General features: G+C 31.5%; 1 protein-coding gene across 6 annotated transcripts in view; it reads right to left on the bottom strand.

Moving 5' to 3' along the window:
- Asator (tau-tubulin kinase asator) overlaps window positions 1-23,580 on the bottom strand; it is a 552,963-nt gene that overhangs the window by 327,515 nt on the left and 201,868 nt on the right. For all 6 annotated transcript variants that reach the window (XR_016293148.1, XR_016293146.1, XR_016293147.1 and 3 more), the window contains one exon: window positions 3,076-3,398. Coding sequence is in view for 1 of the 6 variants with exons in the window: in XM_089594084.1 (XP_089450210.1) it covers window positions 3,076-3,398 (323 nt within the window). In the remaining 5 variants the exon portion in view is untranslated. The remainder of the gene's footprint in view (window positions 1-3,075; window positions 3,399-23,580) is intronic.

Here is a 23,580-nt window from a genome sequence, read left to right as displayed (position 1 = left end):
ATTTTACCAGTGGTCCTAAAGATGATACAGTATGAAGAAACGTAAGCGAAAATACATAAAGACAATAGTACCGACCATCAGCAATTAACTACTTTTTCTTCACACATATTTATTAATCGTTATGTTATTTTTATTTATTTAATCAATCCTTCTGATAATAAATCTCTACAATAACTAACATCTCATGACTTATTCTTGTTACCATTCATTTTTTAATATCTGTTGCTTTTTCTTTGTCATTTTTGTATCTTTATATAAGCTAACATGTATGTCAACTATTTGATTAAATATGTGAATCATATTATATATACATTTCGCTGAGAGACGGCAATGATTTTGAAAAGGGGGAGTGAAAAATGGGAGCTTTTTTATTGTAAATGAAATACCACTTTTCTAAATTTATTTTTACAGTCACAGAACTCTTTACTTTTGTGAACCTATTATTTATGTACGAGTTTTCGTTGAGGACAGCAATAGTTTTGAAAAGGGGAGGCTGTAGGTGACAATTTCAGTTTATAAATTTATTTTTATATTATTTTTATGATAAAATTATAAGCGTTTTAAAAGAGACGAAAGTCATTTCCTTAAAATGAATTGATAACACTGACTTCATCTTTTGTGATTCGCAAAAGTTTTAAATGACTGAAGGAAATCGAAAAATTTCATTCTTAGAATTCAAATTAGAATAAGAAAAAAAATTTCTCGAACTGCGTGTATGGTACATTCCTTCGCGAAGCATTTGAGTGAGTAGCTTTCCACCATTCATAGAGTGTAGACTGTTTAATGAATCTTGTTAAATGTGCCACTTGTACAATTTATTATAAGTAGCCCACCACCACTCATCAAGTATGGTCACAATTATGAATTTCAGCTGCTATAATATATTTGCAATATAAAATACAAACATATTTATGTTATTAAAAGAAATTGATACAGAGTGCCTCATTAATAATACCAAAAGAAGCGATGTTAAAGAGTTGTGTACAACACAAGAATTGCAGATTAATTGATACCATAAGGGACAGAGACTTGAGGAGGGAAGTTCGGGATAAAGGTACTACAATCAGTACACTTCTGAACACACAAAAATTTTTTTTTTTTTTTTAATTAACAAACGAATAGCTAGAGATTATGCTAGTTCCGCAGCACATCAAAGAGCATGAGAGTAAAGTCTACAAGCATCAAGTTTTTACTGGATAATAGAGTTGAATAATAATAAATAATTATTTAACTTGTACAGAACTATAGTAAAACTTCTAATGGTCTAAGTGCATATGATGGAATCATAGCTACCTTGAAAAAAAAGTCATAGAGCTGCCTTTATTGTTGAGCTGATAAATGCAAGTCTCACTCTCGAATCTTTATTTATATGGACAGATCGATAATTTTCGATTCACAAAACTCTAATTTAATCAACGAAAAAATTGCACATGTACGACATTTTCAATGAAAGGTTTGATAAAGCTCTGCTCTAACTTCAAATGTTTAAAAAAACATTTGTTTTAACAATTTTACAATGAAAGTGTACTTGCGAAGAAATGATCATGTAAGGCCGACAGTATTCGGTTTTTTATATTTATCAAAAAATTATTTTAGCCAACGTTGTTATATTTAAATGAAATACATTAAAGCTTTAGTTAGGATGGAATTGGAAACTTTTTTATTTATTTTAATGTTAATAAGCAGTTAGTACAAGTTTTTAAACATTTTTGTATAAACTTACGAATAAAGATGAATTATTATTTTCACAATACTCCTATGTTTTTCAAATTTCTGCAATAGTATATTATTTACCTATGCCAAGAAGTACAATTTACGCGCTTAAAATCACCAGTTATTGTATGTTTGTGTCTGAAGTGACAATAATAATTTTTGTACTAAGAAGAAAAAGAGCAACTTTATTCATATGGACACACTTTCCACCTGATATATTAAATTGCGATTACGGGTGGACCACAAATGATTTTTTTTTACTTCATGCGTTTTTATTAACCTTTGACTGTTTATTGCACCCTCTGTGGGCGTCAAATCAGGACAAGGGTAAAGAGTCCCTGGGGCCTGGTGCTTGCCATGGCGACTCAGTTTGCACCTTGTGGGCGTCCAATCAGGACATGAAGAGTCCCTGGAGCCTGGTGCTTGGCATGGCAACGTGCGCCACCAAGTATAAAAACTACTACATCACCAGTAAAACTTGAGCTCTAATTTTATTTTTTGTATAAGAGATTCACATGTTATGCATTTGCTTCAAGATAGAAATGATTACGGCTATTTATTACATAGCAGATAATAAATAATAATCAGGCACGTCAAAAACATTTTAACGTTGTATTCTTTATGTTTCTAGTAGCTTCAAATATACTGGAATGGAGAACCTAATTATATTGACCAGTGCCAAGTGGTGATAAATATATTTATAAATCATTATTTTGGAATTTTACTAGAGGTAAAAATATCAGATCACGGTAAAAGTTTTTTTTTTTTTTTTTTTTTTTTTTTTAATTAGAGTGTAGCATTAGAAATTATAAGTAAAACAATGTTAATTTTTATTTACACGGTTACACGGTCACCGTTTAATGTATTATGTTTTTTGAATAAGGCATAAATTTTTACCTCGCAGAATAAAGCAAATGAGAGACTTATGTTTATTAACATAAGTAACCGCCAAAAAATAAATACTTACTTTTCCTACTAAGAACAGCTTTAGTTAAATATTAAGAAAAAGACATCTATAACATTTTTTTTTCATTAGCGATGTATTTCTATTGTTGCGACTTTGCGAATGCATAGAAATTTTTGTCATCGAATACAAGTGAACACAATTTTTTGCTTTCAAATAGTAGAGATAACAGGATTCTCTCAATAGAATTGTACTTTGTAGGATGAAATAAAAGTATGTGTATTAAGACTTTTGAAATTCTGGATGACTGATCGAAATTGCTTTTTTTATAATTTACAATGGAGAACGCTCTTCAGAAAATTTATACTACTTGCTACTTGAAATAGACGGCTACATATTATTTAAATATTATAATCAGTATGAGAAATAGTTTGAATACAACAAAAAAAATTACTTACAGGACTCTGACAACCAAAATTCTTTATACTTGTAGGCTCGTGTGGACATAAAGAAGTATCTACATCCGGCTGAATTTTAGGATCAGATACATGCCCAGAAGTTATTGCTGATGTCGTTACTCGTAGCTTAGCAAAAGTTGCACCACTTGCTGATTTTTTTACAGGTATAATAGAATTAGTATTCTTCAGACGTTGTATCTCTGAAGATAATCGAACATTGGTTGTCGGGCTATCACATCCATTATTGTCATCTTTTTTGAAAAATGTGGTTGAAACTTGAGGTTCAACGCTCATAGACACTGCCCGTCGTTTTTTTGGAGATCCTAAACACAAAAGAAAGTCACTAACACTCATTAACAGTGTATAGAATATAAATAAATATTTTAAATATTTTATTCATTCAATTAATTATTTTCTTTAGCATATGTAGTTACGTAATTACTAAAAGTCAAAATTTATTTAAAAATTAATGAGCAAGTTTACTTAATTAGCAAGGTAACAGGGGCGTAGCCAGGATCTTCATTTAGGGGGGGTTCTCATAAAATTTTATCCAGATGTTTAAGTATATACATTTTTTAATTTTATTAGAAGCTGTTATGAAAAAAAAATTAAAACTTTAAAGAATTTAGGGATTATCACCTTTTACAGTGTAATAAGAACTTATACTACTTTGAGATTCCTAAAAAAAGAGATCCCATTTTCCCACCAAAGTTTTAAAGAGTAACTAGCACGAGTTCAGTGAGCCTCTTCAGAAATACTTTCTTTACAAGCTTTTAGGTTGGTACTTACCCCCACTCCTGCTCAGCAAGTTAGTGAGCAATTGCAAAAAGGGGGCTAGCTGCAAAAGTGTGTGGAAAGTATTTTTTTCACACCCACATCATTACCCGCAGCTATTAAGGTATGTACGAAACTATGACGTCTCGTAATATATTCAGTAGGGTTGAATAGTCTTTATTGTATCGAGCAGTAATTGCAGATAGTTAGTGAACTCTTTTGTATTTCACTTTTAAATACGTGACAGCGCTTATTACAGTTGCTTTTAACCTTTTTCTACCATAATCTAAAAATATACGTGAATAAGAAGTATACTCACACGTTGCTTGTATCTGAAAAACTTTTGGCACAGTCAGAGCGCTGTGGGTTATACTGATGGCTCATAGTTAGATACCTGCAAAGCTGCATATCAGCAAAGCCATTTGAATAAGGTACAGGACCTGTATACTATCTGTACTTCGCCTGAGCATTGTATACACTAAACTTTTACTACCTTGAGGTTCACTGCAGTTTATACGCATATCCATTAAGTACCTTCCATTCACACGGTCTGATCTATCAGGGCTAACCAGCGCCCATTGTAATGTGTACCTGTAAATATTGTCAGACCGTTAAATACAGACATACGTTACCATGGCAGCTTGTTAGCACTGATTGATCAGACCAGGTAAATGGGACACAACTGTTACAGGGAGATAATTACAGCACCGAATTTTTCGTAAATCTTAAGTTTCTGCTTAACTTAGCACTACTTTTTTTTCAATCTGAATTCAGCCCATTAAATTAGCTATAGCATGTATGAATAGTCAACCCATACGTCACATACTAACCATGTATGGTGTCTATATCAAAATCGAGGCGTGCTTTACTCACAGCCACTTTGTCCACTCAGCTCCAACAAATCAACATTCAAGTGGTCAGTCGTCAAACTTATGAAGCTCCGAACAGAGCCGGAGCTGCTAACTTGTTATCAGGAACATTCTAAAGACTAGTGAGTATGTGCAGTGAAAATAGCAGTTGACCATTTCTAGAGACTTTAAACTTTTGATAAAATTTGTTTCTTTGAGTTTATACGATTTTGTTTTACAAGCTCTTTTTTTGTGAATAGTTCTATATTTTATGTGTCTAACTTTCCTATAATTTTTTGTTACACTTCAGATACGACTGGTTGTAAAGGTCGCAAATTTCCACCACCTAAAGATTTTTATTAAATAAGTTGATTAAGTTCTGTTCTATTGTAAATTAAGATGCATCAAGGCGGGCGGCTGTGTTCAGTTTTTAAAAAACCTTATACTGCCAAGCCGACGGCGATCCCAAGCAGCTTATAACTTTGTTCCCTCATGGGGCGGCAGTGAGGGGGGGGTTTCATGTGTGCTACGAGTGAAGTAGTGACTCTACTGGTTTTTTTACATGCCACATAGCTGCGTGTGCGTGCGCAATACACACGAGCGTTAACTCCTGCACTAACTCCATGAGTGCTCGTCCCTTTTCTCTGCGGCTTTGTCCCGCGCTTACTTTTTCTTTTGCTCTCTCTCGTTTGAGTTGGTGTTAGAGATACAACTTAGTACCTCACATAAGGAGCTACTCGTCCGCTCTAGAACTGTCGTCTCTTCATGTAGTTCATCTGTCTTGCCTCACTACTCTTTGCTGCCTGAGTCCAGTCTTCAGCTTGATAAGCCATCATCCGTTATTTCAAGATAAAATAAAACTACATTGATTTTCTTTAGTTGAAAGAGACGTGCTCTTCCAACACGCATTGTAATTTTCAATTGGTTTGTTTCACACCACAGACTAATAGTTTGAAAAATCTAGATCTATCATCTGGTATTGTTTTGACTTGCATTTGTTAAATACAGATTATTGTTATTGCATTAGTAATCACTCGAATTAATTTTATTGCAATAAGACCCTCATAAATTAATGTATTGTTTTATGTCTATATCTCAAATTCAATACTAATACACTTTTGACTACTTACTAATGCTTCCTACTCGAGCCCTAAAAATAAGTCTTGAGTAAAACAAGCAGTACCTTAAACATACACTAAATTTATTTTTAATTAGAGTGCCACATAGCATAATTTTTATGCATCCTGTTTTATTAAACTGATTTAATTTACCTAATTTTTTATTTGTTTCCATTCGTTGCTTGTGTTTTATATCGTAAAAAAAATGATCACATTTAAATTCACCATTAATAGCATGAGGTACTAAAAACATCTTGTATTAAATACTTGTTATATCAGTAATCCACATTTACTTTTACACAAAAACAGTACACCCAAGTGTGAGTGATTCTTTCCAGACAGTGATCCTAAGTGGCAACGTCGAATATTGTTTCTTCTTGATCGACCACAGATGGAGTTAGCGTCTGTAAGCAAACCAGCTTTTTGTTATAAAAGCAGCAGCAGCAGGAGAGAGAGAAGAAAAAGAAGTGCATACATCGTCTGCGTCGTCTGCTAGTATTTTTGTTTGTAATGTCCTCGAATTAGAGCAATTGGCAACGTTGGTTACGTTGGCCTGTTAAAAAACAATGACACACTAGGTCTACTGTAAAAAAAAAGATACTGTAGCTACTACGAGGCGGATACACTTATTTATTGAAAGCTGCATTCTCGGTAGATTATCAAGAGTTGTCGTTTTAAACTATCTTTTATCATTGCTTTGAAGATCATTAGCAAATACTATCTTGCTTCATGTCAGCAAATAAACTTTTGTCAGATATGTAATAATTGTTCATTTTTAATAACTCTACCATGGCAACTTCATACTTTGTGTGAGTATGTTTATTTATTAGAATCGAGTATCTGTAAGATATAACTGCAGCTATTTTGTGTTGCAATACATGAGTTTCTAATTACCAACGAACGTCGAGGAAAAAAATCAATTTCATTTATTTTGTTGTAACTAAAGTCATTTTTTTCTCCTCTTTGATCTGGAACAAATATGATCCAATCAACAAGAAGTTGCTTAACAGTTATAAAGACTCAGAGTTCGTCAATAGGTTTCTGAAGAATTTTTAAAATTTGTTTAGTTACATTAGCTATGTTTACTTCAAGGTAAGTAAATAAAATTTGACAAAAGTAAAAAATATAATAATCTCCTTTCACACTTGCTCCTTTGTCATCATAAATAATGAATGAGGACTAAGAATGAAGTATTATGGAGCATGACTGCTTAAATAGGTTTAATAATTAAGAACTCATGACTTGCAACACAAAATTGCTGCAGTTATATCGTATAGACATTTAATTCTGAAAAAAAGAAGAACATATACACTCACAAAGTAACAAGTTGACAGGGTAGAGGTTTAAAAAAAAACAATTATTCTTACTTATCTAACAGTAGCCTTGGTAACAGTTACTTATCCAACTTACCTAGCAGTAATATTTAAATCGCAATGAATACAAAACTTTTAACCTCTTTAACTCAAAGTGTATTTCATTCAGCCTCTTTATCTCGAACAATTCTTTAACTCAAATTACTCGCTTACTCAAAAAAATTATGGGTTTCTCTAAATTCGATTTAACGGGGTTCTACTGTATAAACATATATACCATATCACTACTTATATAACGTTCATTATAGATTTGTTGTCATTTAAAGTTGTATCTACTAACAAGCAGAAATCTTTTACATAATTGTGAGTGTGAATGATTACCTAATAAACGTGAGATAGCAATTGGTATGAAATTTGCGTGAAAAATTTGAATATAGGTCTAAATAATAGTGCACGTTGTATCTTTATTATGACGACAAAGATCTATCTTTCAGATTTTTATTTGAAACCCTTTCCGTTTCGGATCGTTGAACATACACTGCTAAAAACATTACTCCAAACTTACTTTTTACAGCTATTCATTATACAGGAGCCAGGAAAGGGTAAAGGTGTTTCGATTGAGTTACAAATGAGTAATCAACTAACAATACCAAAGTATACATATCACTACATGCATAATCAATACATATAAATGCCTTAAATATCTAAACACCTTAATCACACCGTTTATGATACTAATCCATTACATAAAACCTATACCTTAATCCACATTTTTAATTATTTTCATACTTAATATTTCTATAACAATTTCTGTTCAAACTTTCCCATTTCAAATTTTCCTTAACCTAAACGGCCGGACCTTACCTAAAACACTTCCACTGTCACTCCTCTACCACATACTATCCAATTCCAGCCTTACTAAAAATAAGACAATATACGATCGTCTCCCCCATTACAACACTCCTTTATTAACCCCAACGCCCTGCACTTCTTTTCTCTGAATAGGTACTTACATGCTGCATGTTTCCGCTTGCTCTCTGTTCAAAGATCTTGTTAACGTGCCCAGCCTCTTTTTCTCGCAACACCACACACTGAATTCACCCATCAGTACGTACCCCACACTGAACATCCCTATACCATCTTTTTTCAATTTATGTCTCCTTTGCAGAATCTTTTTTTCTTCTCGTTATAAATATACCTCACACCACCACGAATCACGTACTTTTATCCTACTATCACGATTCCTTCTGCTTTACCTTCTTTGTACATTTTCACCGCCTCTCTCTGTATCATTCTTTCCTTCCTCATCATATCATTGTCGACAAATATACCTCTGTCTAAAAGTTTTTTCTTTGCCATCACTTTTCTTTTGTCCTTCTTAGTCAATTTCACTAGTGTTATGCAGTGGCCCTTATACGTTCCCTTTAACTTAAATGCACCAAGCGCACATACCTTCACGATAAAATTGTCCTTAATAAGCGATTCTACCACCTTCTTTCAATCCTTCCCTTTAAAGTTCTTGCCTTTGATAATAATATCATTTATTCTTCTCTCCTTCTCATTCCTCTCATCAATAGCCTACAGTCCTCTCACCTTCAGCTACAGCTCTTCTATTTCGTGAATAAGTATCCTCTCTTTTTCCTCACTTTCTTCTTTCTCTTTCTGACGTTTACTTTCTCACTTATGTGTCAACTTTTCCACCTTCCTTTTTGTTTTACTTTTGATTCTCTTGATTTCATTATCTATTTCGTTTTTTATCTTCTTGATTTAAAATTCCAAAATTCCTTCTAGCACATTCTTGCTTCTTATCTTAGGTAGTATTCTAACCTAACTATTTACAACGCTTTCAAGGAAACGATTTTCGATAACAAGATGCCTCTCTATCATCACCACGCAAACTCTACGTTTTGCTTAGTTTTTGACTGTAAACCTTACGCTTATTATGCCTTAAAACGTTATAAAAAGCTCTTAGACCCGCACACCTCTTTAAACTCGTAGCAATATTGAGATTATATTCACCGCTAAATATTACTAATCAAAGGAATCGGTTTAAGAGACCCGATACAGATAGTGCATAAATTAATTCAAAATATTTTAAATCAAAAATAAAATTAAAAAAATGTAAAAAAGTTGTTATTGCGTAGTAATAAGTATTATAATATTGCCATTACATTTATTAAATGTATGTTATCAAGGCGGTAAATTTTTTATGAGATAGTATAATATGCATTACCTCATAATTCTTAGTAAGAGATCACACAACACTGTAATTTAATAATTGAACCTCACTTTTTTTGTGTTAATTAAATTAAATCATTAGTAATTTAAACTTTGAAAAATTTGTGCTCTACATTATATAATAAATTTATAGACAAAAAATCAGTTTTTGCGTATACATGAATATAATTAATATTTCTATAAGAATAGCTCACACCTTCGATGATTGGGACAGGCTAGAAAATCAAGTTACCTATCTTTACCTCAGCAGAAACTGTCTCATATTGCACGAATACATTTTCTAGGTAAATATATGTTATATTACTTAAAAAAGCATAGAATAACAAATAATTGTGAGGGTTGGAATTTGGAGCGTTTACAAAGCTTAGCTTAACTAGTATATACTTGTATGTATCTATCTATAGTATATATATATATATATATATATATATATATATATATTTATTAAGAACTCCATAAGAGTGTCAATCCCCTTCCTCTACCTCCCTCATCACCCCTTTGCCACCTTCTTAAGCCCTCTCTTAAAATAAGGCAAAATTCGTTTTATTTCTCCGTAAAACTAACGCAATTTAATTTTGCATAGCCCCCCCCTCAATCCCTCCATCGCCTCTCAAATTTTTCGTGCCTTCTTTTCGCATCCACTCAAAAAGTGTTAATTATGTTTATTGGTCTTGCCCCTCTTTCCCCCCTTACATTTTTGTTTGCAGAGCGAAAAATTATTTAGAATTAAAAAAAATTGTAGTCAGTTAAAATGCTGGTAAAATATACATAATATTTTTTTGGTCGAGGTTTGTTTATTTTACTTATACCTAGCTTAATAGTTGCAGCTTGTCTCAAAGATTGTGTTTTATTAATTTTTTTTGTAAAGAACAATACATTTTTTAAATTGGTTTATCTTTAAAGAAAATATAAGATTCTATTAAAAATACAGAACTGAAACTAACAAAATAGTTTTCAAACAATTTCTTTTATGATTTGACTATGATAATTACTATTTAAAATGAGAAGTGTTGAACAAATATCTCTTCCTTTAACTATTAAGTTATTTCTTAAGGAAATTTCTAAATAAATAGATAAAGTAGTCTAGTCTTATATTTTTAAAGCTTTTTTGTAAAATTATACAAGCCTCATCCCTATATTTAAGTTTTTCTTGCTTTTTTCTTTTTCTAACTTTTTTGAAATGATTATACTATTCGTTGAATTTGAAGTTGAACAAAAAATTCTATTACAATGACACTTTTTGAAAGTCAAAAGGATACAATGCTAGTTCTAACTATGGATACTTTTTTCTTTGATAAATAATATAATAGTTTTAGGTTTTTATAAAAATACTCTTGCCCGATTATCTCAGACCATCTACGATTAAAGTTGTAATTCTGTTCACATATAACTTCAAAAAAATGTATTGGTTGCTGTAATATTAAATTAACAATGTACAAGAAATATATTTATAGAAAACCATTCTTACAGTGTTTTTATATTTCTATAAAGCATGTACTTTGGATACTAATAAGTTGTTACCATCAGAGGTATCATTTTGTTGATTATTCATGATTAAAACAATTATTTACCATTAAGTTCATCGTTTTATATTCATTCGATTTTAAATATCACGCGCAGTTCCAATTTAAAACTTTATGCTTAACAGTACTGCCTACCACTCATTAGGTGGCGACTACTTGTTACTGGAAAACATCGTAAGTATTAAATTAGTTTCGATTGTATACGAAGGGCTGCGCGACGACTCAAAATATCTAGCCAGATCACGCAAATATACTAAATATCTGATTCTTTATTGCTTGGAGAATTCGAATACATAGCAGTGGTAGAGCAGTACAAATTAAATAAACATCACTGTACATTGAAACTACATACTTGCTATATAAACTCGCTCCTAGTCCTAAAGGATAGTGCTCATGACTCCAACAATTAAGAGTGGAGGCATCCCACCCCAAAGCAAAGACGAGTTAGTATCACTCCAATTAACTTCAGTGCTATCACTCTTAGGAGGCTAATACCCCCAACTACTAATTCTACGGCTACCAACCCAGAGCCTATAAAGCTGCACTTAAAAATTGTCATCTAGATACTTCTTCCACTACAAGATCCAAGAGAGCCTTGACCGAGGGTTGATCATTGGAGTGACAACAAGTAGGCCAGGAAACAGTTGTAGAGATATTAAATAACTAATGTGTATATTTGATATAAATACGGACAACTAAAAATAGACAAAAAATTATTTTAATTAAAACGAAGGAATTATAGTACTAGTCTTTTTAAAAATATTATCAAACCAAGACATCATTTCATTCCAACCCACATCAACAGTCTTTTTTCAAGATTTTGCAAGTAATATTATTACACATTTTTCAAAACTTGAAAAATGTTGCACGATGTACTTATTTTATATACATAAAACAAAATGATTGTAATTATTAAAAAAAAAATTTTATTGTGTTCTTTTTCACAAATGTAAGAAACATATTTATAATTTGTTATTAAAAATTAAACTTTATTAAATAACTACTTACTATTTAAAATGTTGTACAATAAAATTGTTTGCTTTATTTATTAATTTTAAATGACAAAGTGACGTTTATTTTGTCGTTTTTGATGAAAATATGAAAACTGTATGATTTAACGAAGATATTATTATTTAAATACAATGTTATTTGATGTATTTAATAATTGTTTACTACTTAATCATTATATTTAATTTTTATTTGGTATTGGGAGGTCAGCACGCGAAGCACTTAGGGCGGCAAAGCCATAATGTGTACTTGCTAGTGAAGCTTCGCCCCCTCGCACTACGTACGCCAACCTTCCTACCAACAATATTAAATTTTAGTATAATTTTAGATGGCCCTTAGTTTTAATGCATTTTTAAAATAGTATTAGTAATGTAAATATATGATGACAACAATGTGGCAGTAGACTAGATAAGATTACTGCTAAAAGAGAGGTTCGCATACATGAAACTCAAATCTTTTTGTCACTCTGCCAGGCTTAAATGGTTACGCTGTTTGCATGACGCGCTTTATATAATTACAACTTTGTGCATTATGCGACTGAGCTATCAGAGTTCTTGAACATGGAGACATAAGAATTAGGTATGCAAGTGGACGATGAGATTCAAAAAGTGGTTTTTTTTATGCCATACAAGTCCAAGGGTAAATTTTGCTAACTTATAATGATGACATGTCCAGCAGATCAGATAATAGTTTAAATATAGTGGCAACATTGTGAAACAAATTTGATGGATTTTTATATAATGCTATAGAAGAAAAGGTACGTCCCTGTTCTCTCGGTCTATATTTCAATGTAAACATGTATGGTTACGTATCTATATGCCTAGTTATAGATTACAATGCATACGATATATGTGGCGTGGATGCACTGGCTCAGTCAGTATACCTAGCGATAAGTAGCAGACGTAAATAAAAGGTCGTTTGTTATTTGTTGATATTTAAAGGTTACATGTATGTTTGTTTTTAACACTGTTTATATTTTTTTAACTTAGAGACGGTATTTCGCAAATTTTTGGTCATTCTCAGATTTTCCAAAACTCTATTGTAATTATTTTCATAAAAAATCTCTAAATAAGAAACTTTTTTTAGAGATCTAAAATCCATTGTTTTTTAGAAGATCAGTTTTTTTAAAATACTTATACATCATATCAGAGAAATTAAAATTTTTACGAATTTTCTGATATTCTAACCATCAAACTGGAAATGTAGTTTATTTCATCTATTTATTGAATTAAAATAGTATTTGAATGCTTTATATGTACATCCAGTTTCACAAATATTTAATTATTGTATCATCATTAAAAAACTTATACAAAAACGAATTTTCAATGTGAGATTTACGAAAATTATGAAAATTTTGAAACATTTTAAGAAATATGAAAAAAATATATTTGTTTAAAGTGAAGTACGCCTGCAATGTCAGTTCCAAAGTTTTTTGTAGGAATAATCATATTACAAAAAAAATCCATGATTCAAATAACGCAAAATTGTATGTATAGTTTTGTAAAAAAATTTCTTTGAGAAGTGATATCTTCACTCGACACAAAAGTTCATGGCAGTACATAAGTTTTGTTAAATATATCATGGCATGCAGGTAATCACATAGTAGCACCAAATAGTATCAATGATATTATTTCAACGAATTTCTTCAACTAATAAAATACTTTAAAAAATGGTGATAAAAAATATAAGACATGATTCAAGCAATGTTTATAAGCCCTGTATAAAAAAAGATCTTATAATTTGTAAAAAGAATTTTTTTTTTTTAATTTTGTGATAACACATTCATTCAGAAAAATGGTTATTTAAAACATTGAAGAAGAAACAATGTTTCGACAAAAATATGTACAAAATGCAAGAAAGTAACAAAAAAATTTTGGTTGACAATTTAATGGTTGTATTGTACAAAAAATGTTTATCAATAACATCTGCATGTCATATAAACGTTAAGAACTGCGCATCTTATTTATTTTCATGTTAATGAGGATCTTTTACATTTGAAATCTTCGAATCTTAAAACAAATATTTTAAAAATTGTTATCTAACTATTCCAGAAAATATTGTATTGGATATAGAAAACAATACTGAAGAAATTAAATTCAGTAGAAAAATGTTTAATAATCTTTATAACAAATATTTTCATGCAAGACATTAATTCATCATTTCATAAAAAAATAAAAGTTATTTAAATGCCATGAACAGACATTGCATCCATCGTAATTTTTAACGATATGACAAGTTACAGGAATTTTACATCATCATTAGATACAGAAAACGTACAAAGTTCATTTTTAGAGTTTCACACTGGTTTTAAAACAAGAAAAAAGTCAAGAGTAATTAAAATTAGAAACTGAAGTGTTGTAATATCTGAAACAATGAAATCATCATATTCATGAGCATATTTGAACAATTTTTTTCTACAAATTAACATGCGATCAACAGGTTACAGTTTGAATTTAATAGGAAAATTTTCAAATTGACATATCAATAGTGCAATATAAGCAAGACACAATAATTACACTTACTTTTTTCATTATAAGTTTTCAAATACCATGTGCTTCTTACTTAAAATATTTTTTATTTAAAAGACACAATAAAAGACTGAGATAAATTAAGAAAATTTATTGATTCATATTGATATTTTTTTGTTGAATGACATGCTTAGCAGATATACTGTCCAAGGGCAATTAGTGTCGGGCCACTGTCCGCACTCACTTACGCGTACGAAAAAGGCCGGAGAGGAAAGGGTATAGTGCGATAGGACCTTGTTTTGACCGAAACAGATATAAATACTTACTGATGCAGTAATACTGATTTGGTCAGATTTTAATAATTAATTCGTAAAAATTCAACAATCTCATAAACTAAACATAACCTTGTGAAATGAAATATTAGGGATGCATTTTATCTGGATTTGTTGTTTGGATTTTTTTATGATAATAAATAGGTAACCAAAAGTAGTTCGAGTATAAATAGTTACGTTCTGTAGTTTTCTAATCTTAAAAACTTGTTAAAACAATATATTTAAAAATATATTTATTTTCTTAAAACTATTACACAATATGATGTATAAGTTACATGAAAACTTTTTATTAATACAATCCATTTGATATTGCAACATATGTAAGTTATATGACTTCAATTTTTTTAAGAACTTATATTAATAAGTATGATTAGTTGATTAATTATTGGTTTCAAGAGATAATAAGTTAAATATATGTGTTTTTACTTTTTTTTTTCCCTTCTGCTAATCCATTTTTTTTTTTATACAACCCATTTTATTAGTGACATTTTTAATGAAAATAAAAAATAAATATATTTTTTTGTACTGAGAAGGAAAGTAAAAATGTACGAAGGGCCCAGTACAGTGAGTTACGGTAAAAAGTAAGTGTACTCCAGCGTGAAAATTCTTCTTTCTTAATAAACATGCACTTGTTAGTCGTTTATTAGTATTTTACTCAACAAGTTTGGTTTCAGTGAAGTAAACATTTAATAATTTGATAAATTTTGTCTTTCAGTTAGATTGTTTTCTTCAGTTATCATTTGGAATCTTGATAAAAATTAAATACGAAGAAATATTAAAAATACAAATTCCAATATTATCCATGTAACCCGTGTAGCTATCTAAATGTTTTATAGAGTGTATTGTATCAATTTTAGAATTTCCATAAAATGTCTACATAAGATCATGATTTACTAACTTAATTTTAATTCGTTCATAATTATATTGTACTTAAAGTTTGTTATCGTAATAAAATAAAAAAAGCTATTAAAAAGTTTTATTTTATCAAATTACGACCGTAGTACCAGAACTGACACCACGCTAGCAGTATTTTAATTCAAGAAACTTATACGTACAACAGTAGACTAGCTATATACTATAATGTTACGTCAAGTAAAGGTTACAATATTACTTACTTATATTGACGTACATCGTGCTGTTATGAGTCCAATCTTTACGGTCAGTATTTCTTTAGATGGTGTAGAAGTGTTATTTATTAACGTTTACATTCGAACTTTAATATATAGGGAATAAAACAGCATTTATCGTACATATTTCAGAAATATCTTATGAAGGTAAATATAATGCCTTGTTTGTAAGCTGATTTTCAGATAGTGTAATGTTTAAGCTTTTTGGTCAATTATTTTTAATGATTGCAAGTTGTTAGTTTACATAAACATAGTGTATATATTCTTAAAACTTTTTTTAACCGTAATTCATATAAGGGCCATAAGAAAGTCCTTTCAACATAAGCATAAATGAAATACTAACCTATTATTGAATAAAAAAAATTTATCAATCAATAAAATTTTTTTTTAACTACTGTACTGTAATGAAATTAAATGTGTCAGTAGATAAACATCTAGTTTAATGTAATACAAAATTTATATGATGCTAAATTTTTTGTTTTTACATTATTACATTTTTTCAGATTGATCATGTCCAAATTTAAATTAAACATTTTATTAGAGGTACAAAAAAAAAGGATACAGAAGAACTGGCAAATCAATTCTCGGATTATTTAAAAAAAAAAAATTGTGATTAATGATTTGATTTGCCCAAAATGTTATACGTCTTTTCGCTCAAAATTATCTAAGTAAATAAAACTAGAAATGGATCAAAGTCGAACAAATTATAGTAATCTTGTAAGTCAAGAATTTGAGCCTAGTTAATCGTCTCATCAGTCAAGCTGCAGTGATGGTTTGGTACATGCTTCTCCCGTTTCAAAACAGACTGAAGAAGTTGAAAAAGTACAATTACCATTTCCAAGACCAATTGCAACTCATTCATACTGCTTTATGTGTGGGAAATATTCTGATATAATACAAGTACTATTGATTGCTCAAAAACAAATATTCTCTTAAGCAAGGATATACATTCCCGAAGGTAATCGCTGTTGCAATGTTCACATTTTTTATAAAAAGTTTTATTTGGATGAAATTTATAAAATAAGAGTTGTATCGAGTTCATGTTCAGTTGCAGTACATGATTTATCAAAGATGTTAAAGTCGATGAGCGTATCAGCTGATCAAGAACTCACAGATAAGATTGGTGATTTCACACTTTCTGAAGAGCGAATTAAAGCATTCACTGGTCTTAGTTGGGAAAATGTGATTCAATTGCGTGACATGTTGGTTAACATGAGAGACTCTGAATGCCGAAACGTTACTCAAGCTTTGGTCGTATTCTTATTTAAATTAAGAAGCGGCAACTCGAACAATCTTATTTCATCTATTTAAGGGCTTGAAAGACCACAACAAGTTTCCGACTTCTGTGCTTCTATCTTAAAAGCTTTTCAAAAAGATGTACTAGCGAAAAATTTTGGGCTAAAATCTGTTTGTAAAAGCGATCTCATTAATAATTAGTGTAGTTAATGTTAGAAAAGTGGATGATACCGGTAGTAATTAACTTTTTTTAATCGCAGATGGTACTTACCTTAGACACGAGAAAAGCACTAATAACGAATGTCAAAGGAAATCGTATTCCGGTAAAAAAAACTCATCTTGTCAAGCCTTATACAATCAGTACGACAGATGGATATATCGTTGACGTGCTTGGACCTTTTTTAGCGAACAAAAATGATGCTGATATTCTTAAAAGTAAATGGAAAACAATGAAAATCTTAAGAACTTATTGCAAAAGGGTGATATTTTAATTTTAGATCGCGGCTTTCGAGATGTTGTAAAAGATTTTATGCAAATACATTAATCACAAGTGAAGTGTTATCGCAAGTAGAACGTCACAAAAACAAGGAAAATACGTTTGCTGAGGAAGTAGAATCAGGAATATGGCCGGAGAAAAAGTAAAAAATTTTTTAAATTGCAGTCTCGTGATTTTGAAGATTTTCCAGAAATGACCGAAAAAGATTTAAAAATATTATTTACAGGAACCTACTAGTTACACCAAGCAGTATCATTTCTGGCAGATGAAAATAATGAAATTAATATAGAATACTTAATAGAGACACCTACAATTGTCAAGTTTAAGGTTCGATCGCGACACATCTCCAAGAAGACATACAATTGCTTTATTAACTACATACCACATACTATTGGATACAGTGCAATACAGAGATACTGCTGTGATTGTGCAAACGGCATGAGAACAATCGGCTGGTGTTTTCACGAGGCATAAATTATTTACAACTTAGCACATGCAAGATATTAGTCTAAAATAGGTAGACCAGCTGAAAAATTATCACAAATTTTTTTTCAACATGATGTAATACCTGTAATTAACAACGACAGTGACAAAGATTAGAATAAGTTCTTCAATTATTTACATCTATATTTTTAGTAGTCTTTTATTTAGAAAATTGGATAAGTAATTAGTTAAATAAAAGTATGATATATACTATAATTAGTCATCATTTTAATGAAAAATAAAATTCATTTTTTTTTCAACTATGTCAGACATATTTTAGGTTTGTCTTTATTTAAAAAAATGATATAATAAAATTTTGTTGTTATTTTTGTATTACTACTTACTACTAAAAAATTTTTGAAAGGTTTTAAAGTTGATACGTTCTTAGAAGTAAGAAACTTTAATTCAATTACATATTTTTCCACATTATCTTTAACTTTATGAGTCATACACATTTTTTCTTCACTTTTATATGAAACTATACAAAAAGTGTACATCTTGATAAAGTTTTATACTCTAACTGATACTCAGCGTACACTCAATTCTGTTAGCAATGATTTTTTTACATTATTTTCAACTTTACGAATCGTACAAACTTTTTTCTCACTTTTCTATGTAAGGATACTTCTTGATGAAGTATTATAAAGTATAAATAATTTGAGTAAAGTACCAAAAACTGATGTATAAATTTTTTCTATGGTTTTTTTCAAGCGTGTTGAAGCCGTTGTAGCGGAAAAATGGGTGAAAAAACGATTTTTATTGTTTTTACCCAGGTTGCTAAGTCTCAAAAAATCTGTGAAAATTCATAGCAATAGAATATAATATAATATAATTTATGAATTTTTTTCGAGTCTGTACCAATAAAACTCTTAGAAGAACGCCATTTTGAAAATTTTAAACGTTTTCCAAAATTTGAATTCAGCACCAAAAATTTTGAAAAAATTTCAGTTGCTATGAATTATTTTTGTCTTCAACTTCCACTAAAAATTTTCGAGATCAGTTGAGAAATAGTGGAGGTATCTTTAAAAAACCGAAATTCACCATTTGGGGCCCATAGCGAGCCCATGATTGAATTCGGGTCTGGAAAAATTTTCAAAAACTTTCTTTTACAGTAAACTACGTACATAAATTTTTTCAGATTTCTTAGAGCTAAGGCAGTTTTACCCCTTTTATCCGACTTCGCCCTTTGATTGGAAATATAAAAATTCAAACATATTATATGGCGTTAGCAGAAGCTCTTAGCAAGCAAGCTTGAAGAAAAAGGACGTATATCAACGTAGCACATCCACTCGCGAACCCCATGATAAGAACTTATAGGGAATTTGTAGCTAATTTGTAGTAAATTTGTAGTGCGAGAATTGATTTTGTAGGGCCTAAATAACGCCCCATACGCTCGGATGTGCCAACTCGATATCAAGCTACCACATCTTACCGCGATGCGGGGCATTCAGGGGGATGGAAAAAGCGATATATTTTGTAGCTAATTTGTAGCTTTCAGATGTATATCACAGATCTAGTCTAGAAAAAACCCTTGCGATAATAGGGGGTGTCACTGAACTTTGAGATCGGCCAAATGTCACCAGTGTTCTATTGTATATTATTTCTAGACGTCGAGTGTTTAAGATCTTTAATTTCGAGATTTTTTACGTATTAGTGTATAGATACATCTGTATGCGAAGCAAGTACTCATAAAATTTGGATACACTGTGCATGTAACAGAATTCATATTTTGATATTATATATTTACTGATGTAAGTGTAAACTGAAAGAGTTATAATAACTAACGACAGTTAAAAGTAAATTGAATAAAATACAGTAAATGAATAGGAAAATATAAAAACTATATTTTTTTTACATATAGTAACAGCCGTGGCACAACTTTGTAATTACGCGCTCGAAAACTCGACGATTTTTTTAAATCATCTACCTCCATCCAAGAGGTATTTCCACGACGGTAAATGTATGACACATAATGATTGGTCGTACAGTTATCATTACTACGGCGTCTTAATCCTCCAATTCCTTTAAAACCGACAACACCAACAAGAAAAATTTCTTCTTTTCCGTTTAAGGGGTTTTTTATAAATTTATACAGTTGGTCTAGTATAACTGCATGGTTCTCCTCTTCTTGGTTGAATACATCAAAGATGATAGTCTCCTTAAACAAACATGTATTGTATGAATAATACTAGTTTTGTCAATTACTGTTATTATTTCTGTATTAATTCAATACTTTAATTTTCATTGAATGTAAATATCTTCAATGAATTACACCGTGTAGTATATGTTGTGTAGTGTTCCCCTGAGACAATTCTTCCTGCCATGTTTCTTTACGTAATAATAAGAAAATAGTAGGAAGCGGGTATACATGTTTTGGATCAAATCGGCACCTTGGACAAAGAAAGCGTTAACAAAAAAATTGACTTAAAGAAAGTTATTTTTTATTCTTGGGTTGAAGAGCAATGTATATTTTGTCCAAAAAACATGTAAGAAATAATAGTCATAAGTGATCGTGTGAAAGCTCACTAAATTCTAAAGATAATAGCTTTTAAGGGCCATTTCAAGAACTGCAAAATTGATGAGATGATTCAAACTCTGTGCCTTTTCAATCTTTATTACGGAATAAATCTCTCTGAGCGCCTTCCCTAACCCTATTTCTAGTTAGCATTTTCTTTCAGGCAATTTTAAGTTAGCTCTTTTTTAGAGTAAATTTTTAGTGAGCACTTCTTTCCAGGTAATTTTGAATTAGCACTTTCTTTGACCGAGGCGTTAGAGTCAGTTTGTCAGAAGATATTAAAAGAAAAACCAAAAAAATTCGAGAAACCGTTATTTGTTTTTTTTTTTTAATAATACTCTAAAAAAAAATTGAAAAAAAAAATTTAAAAAAGTATAACTTTAAAAATAAAATGAGTTTTGCTGAATCACAGTCCATTATTATCTATTGTCTATACAATATAGATATTATCTCTTACATATAATATACTAGCAGCCCCCCGTCTCGGCTTCACCCGAGACTTACTAAATAAAACACCGTAGTGTGTTGACATGTAATGTGAAACATTTTCAGTTAGAAATTTTACACATATTCCTGATACATCTAAGAACAAAAATCTTCTTATTAAAAACATATTTTTTCGGAATCCATATAGTTTATTTGGTTAAATAATGAGGTGTAAAAATTCAAAAAAATTATTATGCTAAAAAGTACCGTGCGTTCTTTATGCCATAAAATAATCGGTGGCCATAAGAAGCCGTTGATTTACAGTTTCTCCCGTGTAATTCACGAAAACGGCTATTTTTTAAAGCTGTTAGGATTTTAAATCCCCAAAATATTTATATTAAAAAAAAATTTTTTTTCTCATATCTCACAACTTTTTTACCAGAGCAACAAAGTCCTGGACCTTAAACCCTACAGTTTTATTGCCACAAAAACACAAAAAAATTTTCTAGTTATTTAAAAATCTGAAGTAGGATCTTTAAAGATTTCAGAGATTGCTGTGAGGGTACAATGAAAAGCTGATCTTTTACGTAATGGACTCTTTAGTTGTTAATTTCGACGCTGCTGTTTCAATCTCGATAAATTTTCTGTGTCAGTTTCTTGACGCCTAAGTAAAATTGTATTTATTAGATACACTTGAAGTTTTTCTTCCGATTCACCCTCTTGCGACTTTTGGCATGCTTAAAATTTGTGTGACCCCTAAAGGCTGTTTTCTGTCAACTTTGATAAGTTCTAATATATTTGTTGGCAAGGTAGTTCGACGTCCGATGGCCCTAAAAAAGACCGGTGAGCTTCTTAAGTTAACTCTTTCTTGACTGCAGTTAACAGCAATTGTGACTGCCTGGATACCTCAGGGTGATCTTCTCTGGTCTGCTGTTGAAAACCCAGACTGATCGGGAGAAAAATTACAAAGTCCGATGCTTTGGGGCTAGTTGTAGTGCTCTTTCCCAACGTCTCCCGGTATAATGTCGAAGACGTTGGTGTCTAAAGCACCTTTTTTATTTGCAGATTCAGTTGTTTTGGTGATCTTAGATGGGAGATTGGTTAGTAATACTTGTCTAGTGGAGGCTGTCCCGTTGGCTCAATTTTTTTTCCTTCATAGCTGTCATAGGTTTGCCCAACGCAGACTTTGGAGAGGATCAGTGATTCCTGGTTGAATTCTTAGAGTCGAGAGGGTAATATAGGGTTGTCGGTCACCGGGTTTGCCAGCCTAGCGAAGAACAACTCCGCAGGTGACGTCTGCTAGTGAATGGCTAACTTGGTTTAATAGTGCCCGTCTTTAGTTAATATAGTCTTTTAGTCGACGAATCGCTTCCAGAAATGGTAATAAAAATGTATTTGTTGGCAAGGTAGTTTACACTTAGGTGGATGCTAAAAAGAACCGATGAAATTGATGGTTAAGTAGGAAACGTAAATACTTACAATGGCCCTAAAATGCGCCAGTGGTGAAACTTCCAGGCTATTCTTATTCCTGATGATGAAGAGCTGGCTACGGTTGCTTGATTCTTACCCTAGGAGTCTTGATATACGGAGACTGTGATAGAGGGAGATACGCTGCTGACCAAAGAATATCTCGTCTTGGGTCGTTCCCCGGATAACCAACCGCTCATCGTTAGACGGGAACATGTGGGTAAGCGCATTGGGGACGCGACGACCAAGAAGGTAGCCGTTGTGGCTGCCCATGCCCCTCAGAGCTCAGAGCTGTTTTCTTCCTTTGCTTACATTTGTAGCCACAAATTCTTTAACTGCACCAAGTGGGATGGTGGAACTCTCTCACAACTCTGATGAGTTGGAGCAGATTGTGCTCTGGCTAGATATATCACCTGGTATTGTGGCAGAGACGGCATCGGTTGGAATTAATTTTTTTTTTTTGATCGCACTCGTCGAGATTCAGGGTGAATGGACACTTAGGTCCCTTCCCCCTTAGAGAAGAGTGTCGTCCGTAACCGGGATACCCAGCTGCAAGACTATTATCAGCATTCTTAATACAGTTCGTTGAGTTGCCGAAGCTCGACTACAACACTATGGAGACGCTCCAGCGTATTATAACCACACTTATTTAATTATGTTGCAGGTAGCTTCGATTTTATGTCGACGCCACCTAGCAGATTTTACTGAACTAAAGTGAAAAGCTGGCATATTTTTGCAAAACTTTGAGCTCATTTATTGCTAACGTTATTAAATTTGTTAAGATAAAAACTATACTAAAACCATCTAGGAAGTATCATGAATCAGTGTGCAAAATTTCAACAAAATCGGTTCAGTAGTTTTCGCGGTTAGCGATTACAACGGTTTTAGCGCTTCTGCTTTATATATTAGTAAGATACCGACGCCCCAGACGAAGATTGTGCCCTGCTTCGAAGCCTGGACGAAGACGATGCCTTTTTACTAGGCCCAGACAAAAACTATGCCTTTTACTCTATAGTTTGGACGAAGACTACGCCTTTTTTTCGGAGTTCGAACGAATACTAGCATGATTCACGAAGATTTACCATAATAAAATAGCTGTTAGTAGCTAAGCTCACCTTGCATTTAGGTTTGTA

The sequence above is a fragment of the Copidosoma floridanum genome, unplaced genomic scaffold (assembly GCF_036245765.1).
Source record: "Copidosoma floridanum isolate Cflo_tuat_1 unplaced genomic scaffold, Cflo_Japanese_pri ptg000020l, whole genome shotgun sequence".
NCBI classification, from domain to species: Eukaryota; Metazoa; Arthropoda; class Insecta; order Hymenoptera; family Encyrtidae; genus Copidosoma; species Copidosoma floridanum.
The sequence above is the reverse complement of the archived record's forward strand: the minus strand, read 5'-3'. Positions and strand labels throughout refer to the sequence as shown.